At 47.9% G+C, this 19,834-nt stretch overlaps 1 protein-coding gene across 1 annotated transcript in view; it reads left to right on the forward strand.

Annotated features, from left to right (window-relative positions):
- Positions 1–16,911, forward strand: part of SPINT2 (serine peptidase inhibitor, Kunitz type 2) — a 30,295-nt gene extending 13,384 nt beyond the window's left edge. Inside the window, 6 exon segments of the mRNA NM_001045971.1 lie at positions 9,045–9,215; positions 12,548–12,601; positions 13,852–13,905; positions 14,434–14,595; positions 14,929–14,967; positions 16,264–16,911. Of these exon segments, the coding sequence (NP_001039436.1) occupies positions 9,045–9,215; positions 12,548–12,601; positions 13,852–13,905; positions 14,434–14,595; positions 14,929–14,967; positions 16,264–16,430 (647 nt within the window). The 3' untranslated portion in view covers positions 16,431–16,911.
- The last annotated feature ends 2,923 nt before the right edge of the window (positions 16,912–19,834 follow it).

Genomic DNA, 19,834 nt, shown 5'->3' on the forward strand with positions numbered 1-19,834 from the left:
ATCTCCTTTAGAATGGACTGGTTGGATCTCCTTGCAGTCCAAGGGACTCTCAAGAGTCTTCTCCAACACCACAGTTCAAAAGCATCAATTCTTCGGCACTCAGCTTTCTTCACAGTCCAACTCTCACATCCATACATGACCACTTGAAAAACCATAGCCTTGACTAGACGGACCTTTGTTGGCAAAGTAATGTCTCTGCTTTTGTATATGCTATCTAGGTTGGTCATAACTTTCCTTCCAAGGAGTAAGCGTCTTTTAATTTCATGGCTGCAATCACCATCTGCAGTTAGTTGATTACTATTCTCAAGATACTGGGGAATTTATTTAGTATGTTCATTTCGTTACCATGAAAAATGTAACAATTTAAGCAAACAGAAGGGGTAACTGTAATCCACTATCCAGATAAAACTCTCAAAGAAAATAAGTTGTGCATTCACACAACTGCTCAAATTATCCTAAAACATACAGATGAAAAAAAAGAAAAAAACTGGAAAAGCTTCTGCCTCCTTTAGTCTCCTTTCCCTAAAGGTATATTCACACACATATCTAAATTAAAAGTTAAAAAAAAATCATAATATTGCATGTAAACCATTCTTTTGCTTTTGTCTCCCTAGTTCTACACCAGCATATATGTAGTATGTGTGGATGTCTCACAACTTACTTCACCAGCCTGAACAGGGTGTTCATGAAAATTCAGTGGTGAATTTTCAGCTAATGTAGGTTTGTGGGTAGCAAGCCCTTGGTGGGTATGCTAATAGTTGTCCCTGTTCTTTGAAGTCAAATTAATGGATTCTTCCTAGTTTGCTTTTTGGTACTGAGGAGTGAAGTGTATTCTGTCTTCTATTTTTTTTGGTGTAAAAGTAATATTTTCACATGTCCGAGTATTACTGTAGCAAATCATTTCCTGTTGGCCATTATCCTTTGAATTCTAAGTGGCTTTCATGAAACGAGTAGAGCTGCTTTTAGTGATGAAAGGGTGTGTTGTCATAAGAAATGTGAGCCCTGGGAGTCTATGTGATAGCTTCTGACCACACATACAGGATTTGCTGAGTTCTGTGACATGACGGGGGGAGGGGTAAATGTGGAAAATCTGAGCAGGGTGTTTTTATAAACACTCTCTAAAGAGCTGATTGGCAAACTCCAGCTCATGGTGACTGCATGCATACAGCCTGCACACTAAGTCTGGCTTCTGCTCTTTTTTTGGTGGTGGGGGCTGTGCCGGCTCTTCCTTGTGGCACTTGGGCTTTCTCTGTTGAGGAGCACAGGTTCAGGGTCCTCGGGCTTCAGTAGTTGCCGCAGCACAGGATCAAACCCAATGTAGCCTGCATTGGCAAGCAGATTCTTAACTACTGGATCAAGAGGGAAGTCCTTTAATAGTTGAAAAAGATCACAAGAATATTTTAAGGCATAAAAATTATATGAAATCAATTTTTATTGGAATGCCAGTCATGGTCACTTATTTACATGTTACCTTAGGCTGCTTCCACGCTGTAATGACAGAGTTGACTAGTTAGACTGTGTGACCCGTGAAGCTTGAGATAAAGGCAGTCCTTGGTTTGCATGGACACACGTGCGTGGTACCTGGTCACTGCACATGTGTTATTCAGTTCCTACACAGCAAAGCATGGAGTTATCTCCTTGCTCCACAGAAAATGCGACAGTTTACAAAAATGATTGGTCGATAGAGGAAATTGGGCCAAAATAGACCAAAGTATAGCAAAGAAGAAAAGTGATAATGCTGGAAGTGAAATTCCAGTTGAGCATAAATGGAGAGATCAGAGGATGAGCCAGCTGTGGGAGTGGGTACTGCTGCCGTTCAAGACCAGTGTGCAGCCAGAGGAGCTCACAGACGTGAAGAGAGTAGTTGTGACAAAAAAGGATGGTGTTCTGTATGTGGAAGTAACGCTGGCCGAACCTTGGACAGAATGCCAGGCAGCTCTCAGAGCAGTTTCATGGCATTGATAGAGCAAAGGATAAAAGGTTAGAGGCTGACCCAAACCTAGAGAGAGGTATGACACTCTCAGGTGAACTGAAAAGAAACTGGCTTCATATCAGTACGTACATGACTAAAGACCTTTGCAAGTACTATTCACACTACTCTTGGTGAGTTTGCTTGTTTCTTTGCTTGCTCAGTTGTGTCCAACTCTTTGCGACCCCATGGACTGTCCAGGCCAGAATACTGGAGTGGGTAGCCTTTCCCTTCTCCAGGGGATCTTCCCAACCCAGGGATTGAACCCAGGTCTCACAAGGGAAGCCCCTTGGTGAGTTACTTATTTACAAAGAAAATTAACACTTCAGTTCTCAAGTTTCTAATGTTTTAACTTACAGTGAACTAAATAAATATTTATTTTGTTATTTTTTATCCTATGCATTTATAACCCACAGGTTTGTTTGTTTGTTTGTTTTTTTATCTTAAAGGTCATGGAACAGTCATAATTTTTTCCATTGTTTTGCCTGATTTCACACTATTCTGGCTGTATTTACTATTTGGCCCTTCTTAAAAAAGTTTATTGACGTTTTGCTGTAGAGAAAACAGATCCGGGGAAGAGAAGGACCATTTCATGAGTGGGTCTGAGCTTGTGAGATGATCCAGAGCTTTCTTTTTTTTGATCCAGGGTTTTCTTATTAGGAAACAGTGAGGCAGTAAGTTGGTGTTTTTCAGTGTATAGCGCCCACAGGAGTTAAAAGCTTATCAAGGACTAGAGTCCCAGGAGAGTTGTTTTTTCTTGTTTTGTAAGTAAACTGACTCTGAATGGGTATAAAAAACATGAATAAAAGAAAATGCTAAGTTCACAGTGGTTGTTAATTTAGGGGAGACAGAACAAGTGGGATTGAAGTGAGGGGGTGCACCAAGGGTTTCAGCTCTGTCATGTTTTGGTCCTTAAAATGTTAGAATTTCATAAAGCTGAGAATGCGGTATACCAGTGTTGTGACATTTTCTGTAGTTTTCAAAATATTTGAAATATATTAAACTTTTGAGTAGGGACAGCTGTAATTGTGCATTTCTGAAGAGTGATTGGATATCATCTTCTGAGGCCTGTAAAATTAGGTTGGGTTAGTAGTGCCTGGGAGCTTAAAATGTCTGTGATGTCCTTGTTAGAAGGTAGTAGCCGGTCATTCTAGCACGTAGAGTGCAGTAGAGCACGTCTAAGCCATTGGCTCGCTATTTTGGTTAAAGCTCAAGTGACTTCAGAACCAGAAAAACCTGTTTTCTATGACAAAGACCTGTCTGTTTGGCAATTTTGTAACAGCTAATGTTCAAAATGCCTGCCAGGGTTTTGTAATTTAGATTCATATTTCAGATAATGTGTGACTTTAACCATTTTTGATGCTTTTCCAAGACAGTATTACTGTTTCCCATTTTTACATATTCTGAAGCAAATGTATCCAAATTTGGCACCCCTCAGCTTTTCCCCCTGTTTTTTTTTCCTTCTTTTTTACCCTCTATTTTTTCCTCCATTTTGAAAACTTAACAGAACGTATTTAATTTTGCACTAACATTTTTGAGCATTGAAATAGGACTTGAAACACGTTTTTCATGATTGTTTTCCAAAACTATTCTGAGACCAAAATGTCATCTCTTAACAATAACAGTTATTAAGGAAAAACTTCCCGAAAATTGTCCAGCCAAGTCCCCTCGGCCTGGGGCAGTTCTTTGGTATGGTGCTATCAGTGACCCTGTCACTGTGACCATAAAAAGACCTAGCAGAAGGCCTGGCCTTGGTGAACCCTCCAGTTGTGATGAAGCCTTGAGGAATGTTTTGGCTTTTAGGCAACTTCAGTTTCATGTTTTTCCCACTGCCTGTCACTACAGTGGCTTTTTCTTTCTTTCCATCGAAGGGGTCCTTAAGTTTGTGCCTGAGCTGTCTGATCAGATCAGTTTGATTTCAGATCCAGCTCTGCTGCTTGCTTAGGTTAACCTGCCCAGAGTGTTCTCATTTGTAAAGGGAGGTGGGTGTTACTGCATGAGTCACAGTTTTTATCATGACTGTTAGAAATAGTGCACATAATGTGCCCAGCATCTAGCTTAGTGAAGGCAGTGAAATGGGGTGTCAAGAAATAATCCATGCTCTGCATTTTGATTTTAAGCTGAGTCTACCAAAGATAGTATTCTGACTTTTTGGAAGCTTTTTCTAAGGAAGGTGATAAGTCATGGAAGTCATCTTACATACTAAAGTATTTCCGGCTCTTTGTACAACAGAAGAGAGAATGCATCGATGTGATTTGGAGTGAGGTGAAGAACATGTGACCTGTGTTTCCTAAAGGAACATTCTCTGCTTTGAAACAAAACCAACCAACCAAACAAAAACAACCTCCTTTTTCATAAGATCATTTCCTTAAGCCTAGAGAGTAAAACTGTATTGTAGAAGCTGAAAAGCAATTTAGTTAGGAAAGGCATGCAACAAAATGGACTCTTCTCCATTTGACAAGGAGCCTCCCTCCTCACAGAAGGTACTCTGTCTTGACACAGTAGTTGTGTGGTTAAATTTCATCTTGGTTGAACCTAGCTTTGGCCAACTAATCTGCTACTTAGAGCTCTTTTACTCGGTCAAATTTATTTTAAAAAGAGATTAGCTTCTTTCTGTTTTTATTACAGGAATTTCCAAGTGTACACAAAGTAGTGGGAGCAGGTTTATGAGCTCCCATAGACCATCACTCACCTTCAGCAATTGTCAACATTATGTCTTTCCATATATGCTGTTTTTAGTGCAGCAGGTGTGTGTGTTAGTCGTTCAGTCGTGCCTGACTCTTTATGACCCCGTGGACTGCAGCCCACCAGGCTTGTCTATCCATGGGATTTTCCAGGCAAGAATACTGGAGTGGGTAGCCATTGCCTTCTCCAGGAGATCTTCTGGACCCAGGGATCAAACCCAGGTCTTCTGCACTGCAGGCAAATTCTCTACCCACTGAGCTTCTCTTAAACAGACATTTCTAAATTCCCTGGGACAAAAAAGAAGCTACCCCCATCCCCTCCTACCCCACACAAGGAACCTGAAAATAAGGCTGCTTCCAAAATTTAAACCGTGAGATCAGTGTGTGATCATTGACAGCAGATGTGAGCAGCTAAGACAGAATGGCCTCTCAGTCCCACAAAGTTTGTAACGAAGGAACCGTCACATCTACAGAAAGAGCGTTCCAGTCAGGAAGCGGCATCGGTTCGTGGTGGCAGTCAGAAAAGTAAGTGTTCAGACGCAGACCTTGACCACGCTGTCTTGACGGAAGCGCATCCTGAGCCATCTCCTGAGAGCCTCTAGTCTGCCTGGTAGATCCCAGTAGAGTGGATCTTCATAGGAATCCTCCAGAAAACTGCCTTACTCAGACGCCAAGTGATCTGCTCCATGTCAGCTGGCTTTCCGAGGTGGTGTGTTGGCACACATCCACCCTGCTGGACGGTTATTTTCTCAGTTTCCTCAGTGTGCTTTGTTAGCGAGATCAGCATCCCTGCGCCTCTTCAGCCCTGGGGCACTAGGAGTGCCTGAGCCTGCAAAGAAGAGGCCAGATTCCAGGCAGTGTTTATTTCACCAGGGTAACTGCTGTCCATCCCTGGATAAGCTTTCTCCCTCCTCCTCTTTATGCACCCTCAGGCTTCTGTACATGCACTGAACATCTGGCAGAAGTATCGGCATCCTTGCTTATGAAAAGCCACCCAATTCCCACTCTTTATACGTGGTCGCCCTGCCGTGTTCTCTGCTGTGGCATCTGACAGTTCCCGGCAACCCTGCCTCAAGATCCGTTCGGCCCCCTCAGGTGTTTGTTTCAACTGAGCCATAATTCACAGTCTGCACAGTCAACCCATTTAAAGCATACAATTCCTTTTTCAGGTATTTTTGTTTAAAAGACCATACCCAAAGCTGTTGGAAGTTTTGCTTTTGTTTTAGATTTGAAGGGTTTGTTAAACCTTTATTTGTTACACACAATAAACAATTTCAGTATTTAATAAAGGGTTATTTAACTTAATTTTACTACACAGTCATTAAAAGAAAAGAGAAATAGAAACAATAGAGAAGAGTAACAGTGTGTATGTCCATCACCAAATTGGGCCCGCCAGCATTCAGACTTCAGCAGCGCTGGGAAGTCGCTTGTTAACAGCAGCCTGGAGATAGTGCATCCACTTTGTTGATGAGGCTGCAAATTGCAGTTTTGGGGGGCTCCCACTTGTAATCCCAGGCCGCAAACTGATATCCTGGTCAGTTTGCCTGCAAAACTTGTAGCTCTGGTTTTAAGTTTTACAATGCTTTTTGTTTCACCTGGTGAGTCACAGGATTCTCCGGACCCCAGGGGGCTGGCCGAGACCCACTCCTTCTCTCATCTAAAGTGCCTCTTGACTTGCTGGTAACAGTTGGTGTTTTTGCAAGCAGGCGGGTAGTCCAGGCAGGGTCCGAAGTCAATCAGAGGCCTGCTCTCCTGCTTCTGAAGCCTGAACAAGACTGCTTCCATTTTCATTACCTAACAGCTGCTCGGGAAGCAAGGACACCAAGCAGTTAGTGGTCTCCAAGGCTCTCAGTTTGGCAGGGCGTTGGACAGGCAGCTGCCGCACCTCGGCAGCAGTTGAGTGCCTCTGCCCTGACGTTTTCAGTTTGGGGTCAGAGGGCGTCCTGTCTGGGTCCTCTCCAGCTTGTCATGTTGATAGCAGTGCTGCTTCTGGCCTTTGACAGCCTGGTGGGTTGGGCAGAAACATACACCAGAGGACTTTTCTGCTGCGTCTTCCCTGGGCCTTGTTGATGGTGTTTGTTTTGTGACTTTTGGCACATTGTCAAAAGTACCTGTTCCGGGTGCACACCCAGGGTTCTGGTTGATGCAGTTATATGGACAAAAGGTGTCTGGGCCTGTTTAAAACAACAAACAAAACTGATTTATTATTTACATACCATAAAATTAGCTGTTACAGGCATACAACCCAATGGTACACTGAGAGTTGTACAACCATCTCCACAATCCAATTTTAGAACATTTCCATCATCCCCATTTGCAGTCACTCTCCACCACCCCACCCCCACCCCACCCCCCAACTCCCCAGCACCAGGCAAACCTAATCTTACTTCCTGTCTCTCTTGGTTTGCCTTTTCTGGGCATATCGTATGATTCCATTCATATGAGGTGTCCAGATAAGGTACTTTTTTTATTTTATTTTTTTTTTTAATTTTTTTTTAGATAAGGTACTTTTTAGCTGATGATTTCGGTGATGGTTGCTTGCACATTAACAAAAGATTTTTTTTTACTTCAGAGTATGCTTTTTCTGCTGTGCTAGGTACCTGTGATTTATTGGAGTTCCTTGGGGATGTTTGTTTGTTTTGCGTAGTACCAGCCTTTTTTGTCCATAGATAGATGTTTTGTGGAATGTTTGGTTTCCTGCCCGTTGTTGTGACGTATTTTGGGAGATGCAGCAGAAGCACAAATCCTGCTCTCTCTGCTTTGAAAGGCTTCCCCTCGGTGAGATAAACCTAGCAAGGCTGAGAACAACTAGGGGAGTCATTGGCGACATATAACCCAAGTTTTGGGCCCTGGGATGGTTTTATTTGAGATGTTTATGAATCACCCTGTGCTGGGCCTGAGGCAGGTTGCAATTCCCTTATGCAAGAAGGCAGAGATGTAGGATTTCCCTGGTGCTTTGAACTTCCCTGATGGCTCAGATGGTAAAGGGTCTGCCTATAATGTGGAAGACCTGGGTTTGATTCCTGGGTCGGGAATGGAGGAGGAAATGGCAACCCACTCCAGTACTCTTGCCTGGAAAATCCCATGGACGGAGGAGCATGCTGGGCTACAGTGCATGGGGTTGCAAAGAGTCGGACACGGCTTCAGTTCACTTCAGAGATGTAGGGGACCATGGTGGAGGGAGAGGCGATGTAGGCTCGTGATCCCAGAAAGGGGTGATATGGTGGTGCAGAGCAGACACTGAACCACACGGTCGGGTGACTCCCTTTTCAGGTTGCTTTTAACCCTCCCAATTCCTCCAGAAGAAAGGGTCATTCTAGTAAAGGTGTTGTCTCCAGCACTTGTTTATCTCTCCCTTTTCAAGAGAGAGCAGAGGGACTTCTCTGGTGGTCCACTGGTTAAGAATCTGCCTTTCAACGCTGGGGACATGGGTTCCATCCCTGCCCTAGGAGGATCCCATATGTTGTGGGGCAGCTAAGCCCATGCACCATAACTACTGAGCCCGCACTCTAGGCCCTGTGAGCCCCGACATGAGATGCCTAAGCCTTAAAACTAGAGAGTAACCCCTGCTTGCCACAACTAGAGAAAACCTGTGTGCAGCAACAAAGACCCAGCTCAGCCAGAAATTAATTAATATTTAAAAAGAGAGCAAGCATATCTCTAGGCTTTCTGTAGACAAATATATCTGGCTGGAATTTTATAATTTTGTTCTGTTTCCCTTGTACCAAAGCGGGGCCAGATTTGGAGGCACCTTGTAACCCCAGACCACCAAGATAGGAGCCATTATAAACAGTGGAAGAAAGGAGCGACCTGAGTTGCCTTTGAAGGGTTGGTTGGCAGTGGGGGGAACTAATATTCAGGAGCTTCTTTCTGAGGCTCTAGTGGTAACTCAACTATCAAGTGGCCAGTCTTGGCAGAGAGTAGACAGGAAAAGTTAGGAAAGGTCCTTCTGCGTTGCTAAGAGCACCATGCTGTGCGTGTCCTTCCTGACCGCACATCACCAGCTCTAGCCTTTGCATGCTAAGCTCCCCTTGGCCCGGTGAGACAGGCATATATCCAGAAGGATCCTGCAGTCTGGTGTTTTGCCTCTGGAAGTCCAGCTTCTGTACTGGGTGGTTGTGTGTTTGATAACGGGGCAGGGCCAGTATCAACACACAACTGACATTCAGTGCAGTCGGGTAGTTGGTATCTTTGTTGTTAGATGACGCCTTTTTTTCCTACACAAAGAAGGAATCCCTCAGCAGGTCTGATGGTGACACTTTAGAAACGGCTTATAGAGGAGCTGCTGGAACTTAAGGCTCTGGAAAGCTGTAGGCCTCTTCCTCCAGGGCTGTGCGTGTTCTCTCTTGCCTGAATTGCCCTGCTAAGCATGGTCTCTGGTTGTGTTTTAGATTTTTGCCACCTTCCCAAGAAAGTGGGAAGATGCCGGGCCTCCTTCCCTCGGTGGTGGTACAATGTCACTGACGGATCCTGCCAGCAGTTTGTGTATGGAGGCTGCGACAGGAATGACAATAATTACATGACCAAGGAGGAGTGTCTTGCAAAGTGTGCTGGCGTCACAGGTAAGACAGCGCTGTTGGGGAGGGTTTATCATCTGTTGTTGTTTCTCGGTCATTAAGCTATGTCTGACCTTTTGAGACCCCATGGACTGCAGCACACCAGGCTCTTCTGTCCTCCACTATCTCCTGGAATTGGCTTCAATTCACGTCCACTGAGATGGTGATGCTATCTAACTGTCTCATCCTCTGCCCCCTCTTCTTTTGCCTTCAGTCTTTCCCAACATCAGGGTCTTTTCCAATGAGTCAGCTCTTTGCATCAGATGGCCAAAGTGTTGGAGAGTCAGCATCAGTCTTTCTAATGAATATTGAGAGTTGATTTCCTTTAGGATTGACTAAAGGAAATTTGTTCTCCTTGTTGTTGAAGGGACTCTCACGAGTCTTCTTCAGCACCACAATTTGAAAGCATCAATTCTTTGGCATTCAGTCTTCTTTATGGACCAGCTCTCACATCAATATGTGGCTACTGGAAAAACCATGGCTTTGACTATACGGACCTTTGTCAACAAAGTGATGTCTCTGCTTTTTTAAAAAAAAAATATTGATTTATTAATTTGGCTGCATCAGGTGTTAGTTGCGGCACGTGGGATCTAGTTCCCTGCCCAGGGATCAAACCCAGACCCCCTACACTGGGAGCGCTGAGTCCTAGTCGCTAACCACCAGGAAGTCCCTGTCTTTGCTTTGTAATATGCTGACTAGGTTTCTCATAGCTTCCCTTCCAAGGAGCAGGCGTCTTTTAACTTCGTGTTATCTAGAGACACCTTATTAACTGGGTCGTAGATGTCTTTTGCTCTTTGCTAGTTCTTCATGGCTGAAACTGGGAGATGTTTTTAAAAGCAGAAGCTGGCCCAGCGTGAAGGTCACCCACACACGGTGGTTTCACGGCGGTACCCTTCCCCCTCTTCTCAGAAAGGGGAGAGTAGGCTGCAAACTAGAGCCAGGGGAGGGGGGACATGACTGCTTCTCCCCGCCAGCTTCCTTCTTCCCACTAGTGAGCACACATTCCACGCCACGCCAGGTCTGCTTGGACAGGCAGCAGACAGGCAGCCTCCTTGTTCCCTGGGCCTTTGGGTTATTTTTACCTTTGGGACAAATGACTTGAGGAGCTCAGCCAGCCAGCCGAGTAATGAATCAAGTTAAAACTAGAACACACTTCTGGAATCTGTTCTTGTCCCAGCCTTCAGTGAGGACTTCTGTGCAGTCATGTTGACCCTGTGAGCCTCCCAGTTTAAATAAAAACCTGAGCCCCACCACAGCATGTGCCAGCTCTGAACGCAGCCTCGGGGGACTCCTTGAGACCTGATGGCAGTGAGATGTTGGCCCTCTGGGGCCTGATCCCTCCCAAGTGTTCCAGAGACCTGAGGATTTGGCCAGCCAAACTGTCTGTTAAAGATTTTCAAAAAAAAAAAAAAGATTTTCACTGGCTGCTTCTTTAACGTTGTCATGGGACTTCTTACATCCTTTCCTGACAACTTGGCATTGCTGGTAGCACCTGGATTATGATTCTGGGTCAGAAAGTGCTTGTGGCACCCTCAGCGCTCACAGCCCTGCCACCCTGGGAGCTTGTGCCAGGCATTTGTATCTCCTCCTGCATTGGCTGTACCCTCTGTTGGCTTTGAGCTCTGCATTCAGAAATCACATCAGTGAATTAAAGTGCACAAAGAGAGGACAGCAGCAGTGGCCTTGGCTGTGGCCTGAGGTTTACAGCAGCGCCCAGGCACACGAGCCCGGCCGAGACCCAGTGCCTGGAGGAGCGTTTTACTGATCTTTGTGTGCCCAGCGAGTGCTCAGCGCTCAGCACGTGTTTGGAGAGCCAAGGGGGCTGGTACTATTTTTGGATTGTGAATGAGCCCCTCATCTTTTAGGGGGTGACTGGCAACCTCACCAAATGGTAAGGAAAATACTATTTATTGTATGTAATTTTCTGTCATAAGCTGTGATCCAGTGTCCGGGAAGGAATTAAGGGGAAATGTTTTTTGCTACCTTTCCTGTCCTTTCCCTATCAAGAGTTCACAGTATGGGACTTCTCTGGTGGTCCAGTGGTTAAGACTTCGCCTTGCAGTGCAGGGGGCCTGAGTTCAATCCCTGGTTGGGAAGCTGAGATCCCACATGCCTCCTGGTCCAAAAAACCAAAGCACATAAAACAGAAGCAATATTGTAATACATTCAATAAAGACTTTGAAAATGGTCCACATTAAAAAAAAAAGAGTTGACAGTAGCAAATGTACATGCCGTTCTGATTACTCCTTGGTTTCTCAGGGGGAAAGTTAAGTTTTAAGAACACAAGCAGTGAACAGCGGGCATAAGATGGAATGTCTCTGCTGAGGGCCATGGGGTGTAGTGTTTTGCTGGCAGAAGGCAGACAGCTGTCTTCCTAAAGGTCAGAGTCCGGCCCCAGCCTGGAGGTCCCAGAAAACCCATTTGCTGGCTCCTGAGGCAGTTCTCCCGGTGAGTCTGCAAGGAGAACTGGAACTGCCAGGGTGACGACTGGGCAACAAGTCACTCACCGGAGTCCTTGCCAGCAGATTCCCTCCCAGGCAGGCAAGCTCTGTGGGGAGCCAAATGAGAATGAGAATGACAGTTCATTAACAACTGATTAATTAATTATAATGAGAACCAAAGCCGGTGAAGGGACCAGACTCTCCCGTTTGGCCTATGCTTTAGTGTGCATAGACAAAGCTCAGTCAGATTCCCAGAAGATTGCTTGATGAGGGGCGGGGCGGAACCAGGGTAGCTGGTTTGTATGCGAGTGTGCGGTGGCATCAGGTTAGACCAGCCCCACGCCTCCTCCGCACACGGGAGGGCTCCTCCCTCCTGCACCCTGCCAGCCCTCCCTTTTTTGCACTTCCTTAAATGGCCAGCCTCTCCACCCACCCTCTGAGCTTTGTGTATGTGTGAGAGAGAGATAAAATATACATAGCATACAATTTACCATGTTAACAGCTTTAAGTGCATGGGTTGGTGGCAGGAAGTACATTCCTAGTGCTAAGCACGCCCTTCAGTTTTTAATTCACTTTGTGAGTTAATACAGTTCAACAGGTTATTTGGCCCTGGAAGCCATTCTGTCTTTTTATAATGTCACTTCACACGTCTTTGCTCTGATTTCCAGCTGGTTGATCTTAACGTTTAACCCACAAGGACAGTCTTGGTTCCTTATTTCCAAGTTCTGGCAGGTTTGTGGTCCAGCATGCACACTGAAGGGCCCTCATAAAGGAGAAATGGGAGGCTCTGTGAGAGGCCCACAGGACCAGGCCTGCTCAGGGGTGCAGTCTGTTTTGTTTCCCCAGCGATCTTAGAGGTGCCCTTTCTCACTGTGCTGTTTGTTTGTCCCCTTGCAGAGAACACCATCGATGAGCGGACCAGGGATAAAGCAGATTCCTCTGTCCCAAGTGGTAGGTTTTTAAAAAGACCCGAGATGGAATGAGGGCCATCCAGATGGGTAATGTGAAAGGACATTTGTCATTTGGGAGTTGCACCAGGGCTTCCTCCTCCTGGTTCTGTTGACGCAGAATTGGCAAGCTGGGGCTGCCAGCTTCTGGCTCCTTGCCACCTCCTCATGCTGGGGAGTTCGCATTGTCCTGCGGACAGGAAGGGCTGAGGGACTCCACAGTGCTCCCTCCTGGGCGCTGGGGTGTGGCTACTGCTGCATGCTGCTCAGGCCTCAAGTCCCCACTCCCTGCCTGCTCTGCTGTCTTCACTACCCGATCCCCACTCCTTGACGCTCCTTCTCCTTTGCTCTCTGTCATCCTTGCCGGTCCATCTCCCTCCCTGTGCTGACCCCTGTCCTCTGCCACCCCGCCTCCCTTCCCACTGCAGTCCTTGATCTCTTTGTGTTAGCTTGCTTTGTAGTGCTGAGAACAGCTGCCCTATTCCTTCTTTATGCTTAAAGGACTCTGCCTCGGGAGCCTGGGGTGAGTGGTCCAGATGCACTAGCAAGGCCAGTCCCCAGGCAGTGGGCTCTGCCGGGCGAGTCCTGCTGTGGAGGGAGGGAGTCTGCCCCCACCCGCTTTGAGGATGGCCCCAGTCAGCCAGTGGCCACACACTGGTTGCAGTCTTGATTCTGGTCCTTTGACTCTGGCCTCAGCGCCCAATACGAGTAAGCATTTATTAGTTTAGCAGCCAATCAGTTGGCAGAATGCTGAGAGTTAAGGTTAGAGGCACTTTCCAGTTTCGATAGGATTCCTGTGACTGTCCTGGCCACCACTTTGCCTGGGTTCATTGTTTATTCCAGAACTGGCCTCTGCGAGGTCATCCAGAGCCATGGGGCACTGAATTCATAACTCTGGTGTCTGTCCTGTTTCAGAAGAAAATTTCCCCAAGAGAATAAGTGACCTCCTATATACTTCTGGTCTTTCTCGTCAACCCAGAAATTGTGGCTGGGATTGGTTTCCATAATAACCCCTGACCTGCCGAGCAGGCCTCCCCATCCAGTCATGGTGCTGGAGGTGCTGTAGAGCGCATCAGGACTGAGAGGGGATGGAGCAGAGCTGCCCACAGAGAGGGGACTCCACTCCCTTCCTTCCAGGTGCCAGAGTGTCCACGCTCCGTCAGTGGGCCCCTTTCAACTCAGCCCCAGCTAGGTCACGTGTCCTGTGTCCATTCCGGCCTCCCTGACGTGGAGACATGGATGTTTGTGTTTCAGTTCCCAGAAGGCAGGATTCTGATGGCCTCTCCGGTGATATTTTCAGCTATGAAGGTACAACTTCTTAAAAAACATGTTTTCTTACTTAGTTGGGAATTGAGACACACTTGAGGGTTTCTATTAAGGATATTGTAGAGCAGGGCTTCCCAACCTTTCCCGGGTACTAGGACTCACGAGGATGCCGTGGGGCAGCAGGAAGCAGGATGGGCCCACAGCATGCCCTTGGAGAAGTTTGCCCTGCCTGCCGGAAGCTGCGCTGTGGGCGGGTAACTAGCTCTGCCCCCGAGCCCTGAGATTGAAATGAGGGGCCTGGTTCAGACCTCTGGGAGCTCACACAGGTTGAGTTCCTACAACAGTGACTGACATGGGGTAACCTCCATAACCGTAGTCTGGTAATGCCACTGAGAAAGGCATCTGAAAATGTGGGCCAGACTGGCCATGTCTGCAATTAACCAGTTTCTTTTAGCAGAGAGAGGTTTTCCCCATGGGGCAGTAGCCGTATGACTGCTTAGAAGCATTCCAGCTCCAGTCACCTCTCCTGGGCCCTGCTAATTTGTGCCCCTCGGGCTGTCTTGCTCCCAGAACACTGCATTGCCAAGGCCGTCACTGGTCCTTGCCGCGCAGCCTTCCCACGCTGGTACTTTAATGCCGAGGAGAACTCTTGTGATAACTTCATCTACGGAGGATGCCGGGGCAATAAAAACAACTATCGCTCCAAGGAGGAGTGCATGCAGCAATGCTTCGGTGAGTCTGCCTCGTGCCTCAATCCAAGACACGGCCACGGGCAGGGGAACCCTCCCGAGAGGACCCCAGTCCCTTTCCTTGTCCTCTGGGCTCTTACCCTCACCTTCTTTTGGCTCCCTAGTGGGGAGGGGGTGGCTTTGGCCCCAGCTGTTGGGCAGATATTTCCTATGTCCCTACTGGGGTGGCAAGGCCTCAGAACCCTCTGAAGAGCTGGAAGAAGTCACTTAGCTAGAGCTCCCCTCGAAGGCCCAGGACCAAGGGGAAGCCTCTGGTGGCTGCCACTCTGAGCAAAGGAGGGCTGGGAGCTGACCAGGGTTGTGTGTTTTCTTCCAGGCAAGCAGTTGTATCCTGCCCTGCCCCTTGGCAGTAAAGGTAAATGGCCTCTTGCCCCCCTCCACCTGCCCACCTTGACTGAACTCGGCTCTGTCTTTGTGGCTTCATGTTGTCTTGGACACATCGTCCTTCACTGTCCACATCTTTTGTTAAAAAGTCATGTTTCTGCACAAGAATGGCTGGGCAGCTTGGAACACACAGTAGATGTGTGTCCAGTGGTGCGGTGTACATAAACAGGGGTTAGAAATGTGGCCATCTCTTCCCAGCAGCCCCGAGGGCAACCGGGGGACACTTCTTCCTGCTTAGGCATGTGGGATCTGTTGCACTCAGGCCTGAGATTGACTCCACGTTTGGGGGTAGCTTTGCTGCCTTGGGGTGTTCATCGCTGGTCCTGGGTGACACCGAGGAGGGCGGAGCCCTCGCTGTGGGTGGGCCATGGCCCCCAGCAGCGCTGTTGTCCCCACGCAGTCTGGTCTGGCGAGGAGGCTGGGCCTTCTCTCTCTTTTGTCTCTGATTCTGAGCCTTAATCATGGATGGTAGCGTTTGCACAAAAGACCTGCCACACTGGTTTGGCCTCTTTCCACCTGTTTCCTGTTCAGGAGCCCAGGCCTGGCCTGTGTGTCTACCCTCCTTTAGAAAAAGAGGAATGAAGCTGGAACCTGGTTGGCCAGGCATCGGGGTCTGGACGGTGGGAGATGGGGAGGGAATTGACCTTTTCTGGTTCCTGCGGCTACGTGGGGAGAGGGAGCCGGGCAACTGCCCCCGGACCACATTCCTTAAGGGGAGCCTCTCCTGAAGAAAAAGCATCTGAACTGACCAGTGGGACTCCAGTGGGGCAACCACTGTCAGATTTATCTGGGCAATTAGGGGTGTGAGGGTCCCCTCCCAGCCCTGCTCTGAATAGACCCGTGCCCATCCCTCGTTCCACAGGCCACCACCCCAGCAACCTGCAGGGCCACATCTTTCTCTGGGCTGGTTGGGGGAGGGGCGTGTTTACACGCCCACGGCCAGAGATGGGTGCTTTTCCTGTACAGGTTGCCCCAGAGAGGCGGTAGGGAGATAGAGTTGAAGTGAGGATTTTTTTGTTGTTCAAAAAAAAGAAACACAAATAGCCACTCTGTCTGTGTGCACCTAGCATAGCACCTCCACTTTTTAGAAACCTATTTCTCAAGACTGTAGGGACTCTCTTGAGGACTCGACTTCCTGTCAGGCTTCCTGGGTTGGGGCAGGGGGACATGTGGCCCTAGGACTGTTGGTTCTCCTCCAGAGCTCCCACAGACACCGGTTGTGGCCCCTGGTCCCCCCCCAGTTCTGAGGCCTCTCTCTCATCCACAGTGGTAGTCCTGGTGGGGCTGTTCGTGATGGTCCTGATCCTCTTGCTGGGAGCCTCCGTGGTCTGCCTGATCAGGGTGGCTCGGAGGAACCAGGAGCGCACCCTCCGCACCGTCTGGAGCTCTGGGGATGACAAGGAGCAGCTGGTGAAGAACTCTTACGTCCTGTGAACCCCCGTTGCCAAGGGGCTGCCCCCCCACCCCCTGCTGATGAAGAGAATCTGGGAAGGGAGGGGAGACAAGGGTCGATGCGCATGTGTGCTTTTTCCAAATAGAGCGATTGATTTGTATTTGCACGATCATTAGGGCTTTTGGTCTGTTTGTTCTTCCAGAAGGTGAGAGGGCTGCTCCCTGGCCCCCCAGATGGGTTTGCTTTAGAAGTCCTCTCAGTGAAGGTCTGTGCAGTGCAGGTGGTCTGGCCTCCACCCGAGTCGGTTCCTCTTCGATCTCTTTCTTTGCTCCAGGTGTAGTTTTCTTTGCTTATGTTGAATCCTGTTGCCTCCTTTCCCATCACAAAAGTGATGTTTTCTGTTTGTTGTTTTTTTTTTTTTTTTAAGTAAGCAGAAACATGGTTTTTTTTTTATTAGGATACTGAAAGGAAGAAAGTAAAATGTACAAGTTTAATAAAAGGGCCTTCCCATTTAAAAAAAAATTCAGCATGTGCTTTCTTTATGGGACTGTTAATATAGACTCTACCAAAGTATCCACAGGACATGAGATGTCCCCATCCAGGAACAGACTGTAAGAAAACAACATCTTTCAGATCTTTTTGAATGAAATACATCTTACATTACAACTGAGTGCTCATAAAGTTTTGCCAAACAACCCTTAGCCTTACACTTGTGGTAAGCTCTGATGTTTTCTTTTTTTTTTTTTTTTTGCTCTGATATTTTCTTACTCCATTTCACTTTTTGAAAATTCTGGTCATACCGTGCTGGTTTTTTTTTTTTTTTAATGACTCATTTTGGCGTCCATGATCTTCATCTTTCCTGCATGTCTGCAATCATCCCCAGTCCTCCCTCCCTGCATAGAAATGGGGACAGGGCACCACCAGGCTGAACTCTGCCTCCAGGCTTAGCCCCAATTCTGCTGCCTGCCTGTGGGGACTCCCTTCCTCTCAAAGCTCTCAAAGCCCCCTTTCTCCTCACCCTAATCCTAAACACAGAGTCCTAAACATGGGGCAGCATCTGGGCAACCCATGGGGTCAGGCAGGTAGACTGGGGCCTCCACCTGCCTCAGGGACTCAGGAGGCTGGTCTGCAGCCTGGGAGTAGGTAGAGGTGCTGGGCCTGGCTGGGGGCCCATGCTACCCGACACAACAGTTCCAGATCTTGCTGTGGCCTCTCCTTGAAACACAATAAGCCCTCCTTTCCTTGACCCTTCCTAGAAATCCCTTCAGGCCAAAGGCCACCCTCTATACATACTATACAGGCAGACCTCCTTTTATTGTACTCTGAAGACACTGTGGCCTTGTTAGATAATGGGGTTAGCATTTAAGTACATTAAAATTAATGTATATACATTGTTTATTTTAGACCTAGTGCAGTTGCACACTTAATAGACTATAGTGTAAGCGTAACTGTTAAATGCACTGGGGACGTCAACAATCTCATGCGACTGGCTTTATTGCGATAGTCTGGAACCAAACACACAGTATCCTGGAAGGATGCCTGCACATTGAGGGAAAGGCTTGTGTCTGTTAGGGCTTAGACATCTGTTGCAGAAGCAATTGGGTAAACACTTCATCCACTCCCAGCCTTTCTGGTCCATGGTAGATGTTGCTCCTGGATTCTGGTATTCTCCCTGCCAAACCTTCCATGCAGCCTGGCACTCCAGGCCCTCACTGCAGTTGACTCAAGAGTTTGTGAGCAGGGGAAACCTACTTGCCACGTCCCAGACAAATTAGGACCCCTCAGTGCCTCCAGAAGAGCCTGTGGTCCAGGGAAAGAGGGCCGAGGCATTGGGAAGAGACCCTCCACCCACTGCCCTCAAGCAGGCAGGTCACTTAACTCCTTTGAACCTCCGGTTTCCTCACCTGTAAGATGGGTGGATGGGAAAGCTGCACGAGATCACAGATGTCAGGTCACCCATGGAAAGTGGTGGCCACCTTTGCCCACCTACCTGTGTCCTCGTTGCTCCTGACTTGGTGCTTCTCCCCTACATGCCCCCTGTCACCCCACAGGCAACCCTCTGGTCCGCTCGTGTCCTGTCAACTTCAGGAGCCTCAGACCCACTGACACCTCTGGCCTAGCAGAAGGCCTTTCTCCACCTACTTGGACAAGAGTTGCCCCTCCTTCATATCTTAGTCATATGAAGGAAGAAAAGTAGCGTGTTGGATTTTAAAAGAAACTGTTGGGAATCACTTTTAAATCTACTGCAGTAGGAAGCGGAGAAGGCAATGGCACCCCACTCCAGTACTCTTGCGTGGAAAATCCCATGGATGGAGCAGCCTGGTGGGCTGCAGTCCATGGGGTCGCTAAGAGTCGGACACGACTGAGCGACTTCACTTTCACTTTTCACTTTCATGCATTGGAAAAGGCAATGGCACCCCACTCCAGTGTTCTTGCTTGGAGAATCCCAGGGATGGGGGAGCCTGGTGGGCTGTCATCTATGGGGTTGCACAGAGTCAGACACGACTGAAGTGACTTAGCAGGAGCAGCAGCAGCAGTAGGAGGAGATCATGAAGTGAATTCTCCTGACACCACCAAGGCCAGTTGAGCTTCCCCAGGTTTTTCCTATGCCGTGCCTTTATATGTTTCTTATGCAGACATTATCTCTGTGACTCACTTCTGCCCAGATTTGTCCTGTCCTGTCTCGTGGTTTGCGAGGCCCTGTGGCCCCACTTGCTCCTGGTAGGGTGACAGCAGGGGGCCTTTGGGCCCTCTTGGTCTGCCAGGGCTGTCTCCCTTCTGTACTTTTCCATGTTATGGTGCCACTGTTCCAGTCTGGTTGGCCGCCTCCTGCCACACCACTGTGGCCCCTGAAACTAAACTGCCATGTTTTCCACTTTATAGACCCTTTACAGGCTGGCATCGGTCCTCTTTTTGTTGCAAAAACTGCCTAACCATAGGCAAGTAGCCAAGGTGCTCAACAGACATTTCATGGCCTTTGTTATCCTCAGACAGACTGCTGGCATCATTCAGAGGTGGAATGGATTTCTAAAAAAATCAACAAAGATCTCTACTTCTTCTTGGTCCATACACTTTAGTAAGGCAGTTTGATCACTGAATGTGGTTGTCATCAGAAAGTGGTTTTTCTCTCAACCATCTCCTGGGTGAAAAATCAGGTCAAAAGGGTTGGGAGTTATGTAGACTATTTTGAAAATTTTGGGATTCTACCCTCATCAGCCCTGTGTATGATGCATCTTCCCCCGAATAGCAAGCCCATGTGCAACCTCCAGGTGGCAGCTGATCAAAGGGAGCCTCAGTAATTAATGCTGGTTTAGCGCCCAAGATTCCTTCTTGGACAACTAGACCCAAGTCATGGGGACAATGGCCACTTGGTCGCTGAGCGCCCTGCCTGCCATGTCTCCCTACAGGGGCCTAAGTGGTCTCTGTAAATTTGTAAAAATTCATT

The sequence above is a fragment of the Bos taurus genome, chromosome 18, assembly GCF_002263795.3.
Source record: "Bos taurus isolate L1 Dominette 01449 registration number 42190680 breed Hereford chromosome 18, ARS-UCD2.0, whole genome shotgun sequence".
NCBI lineage: Eukaryota > Metazoa > Chordata > Mammalia > Artiodactyla > Bovidae > Bos > Bos taurus.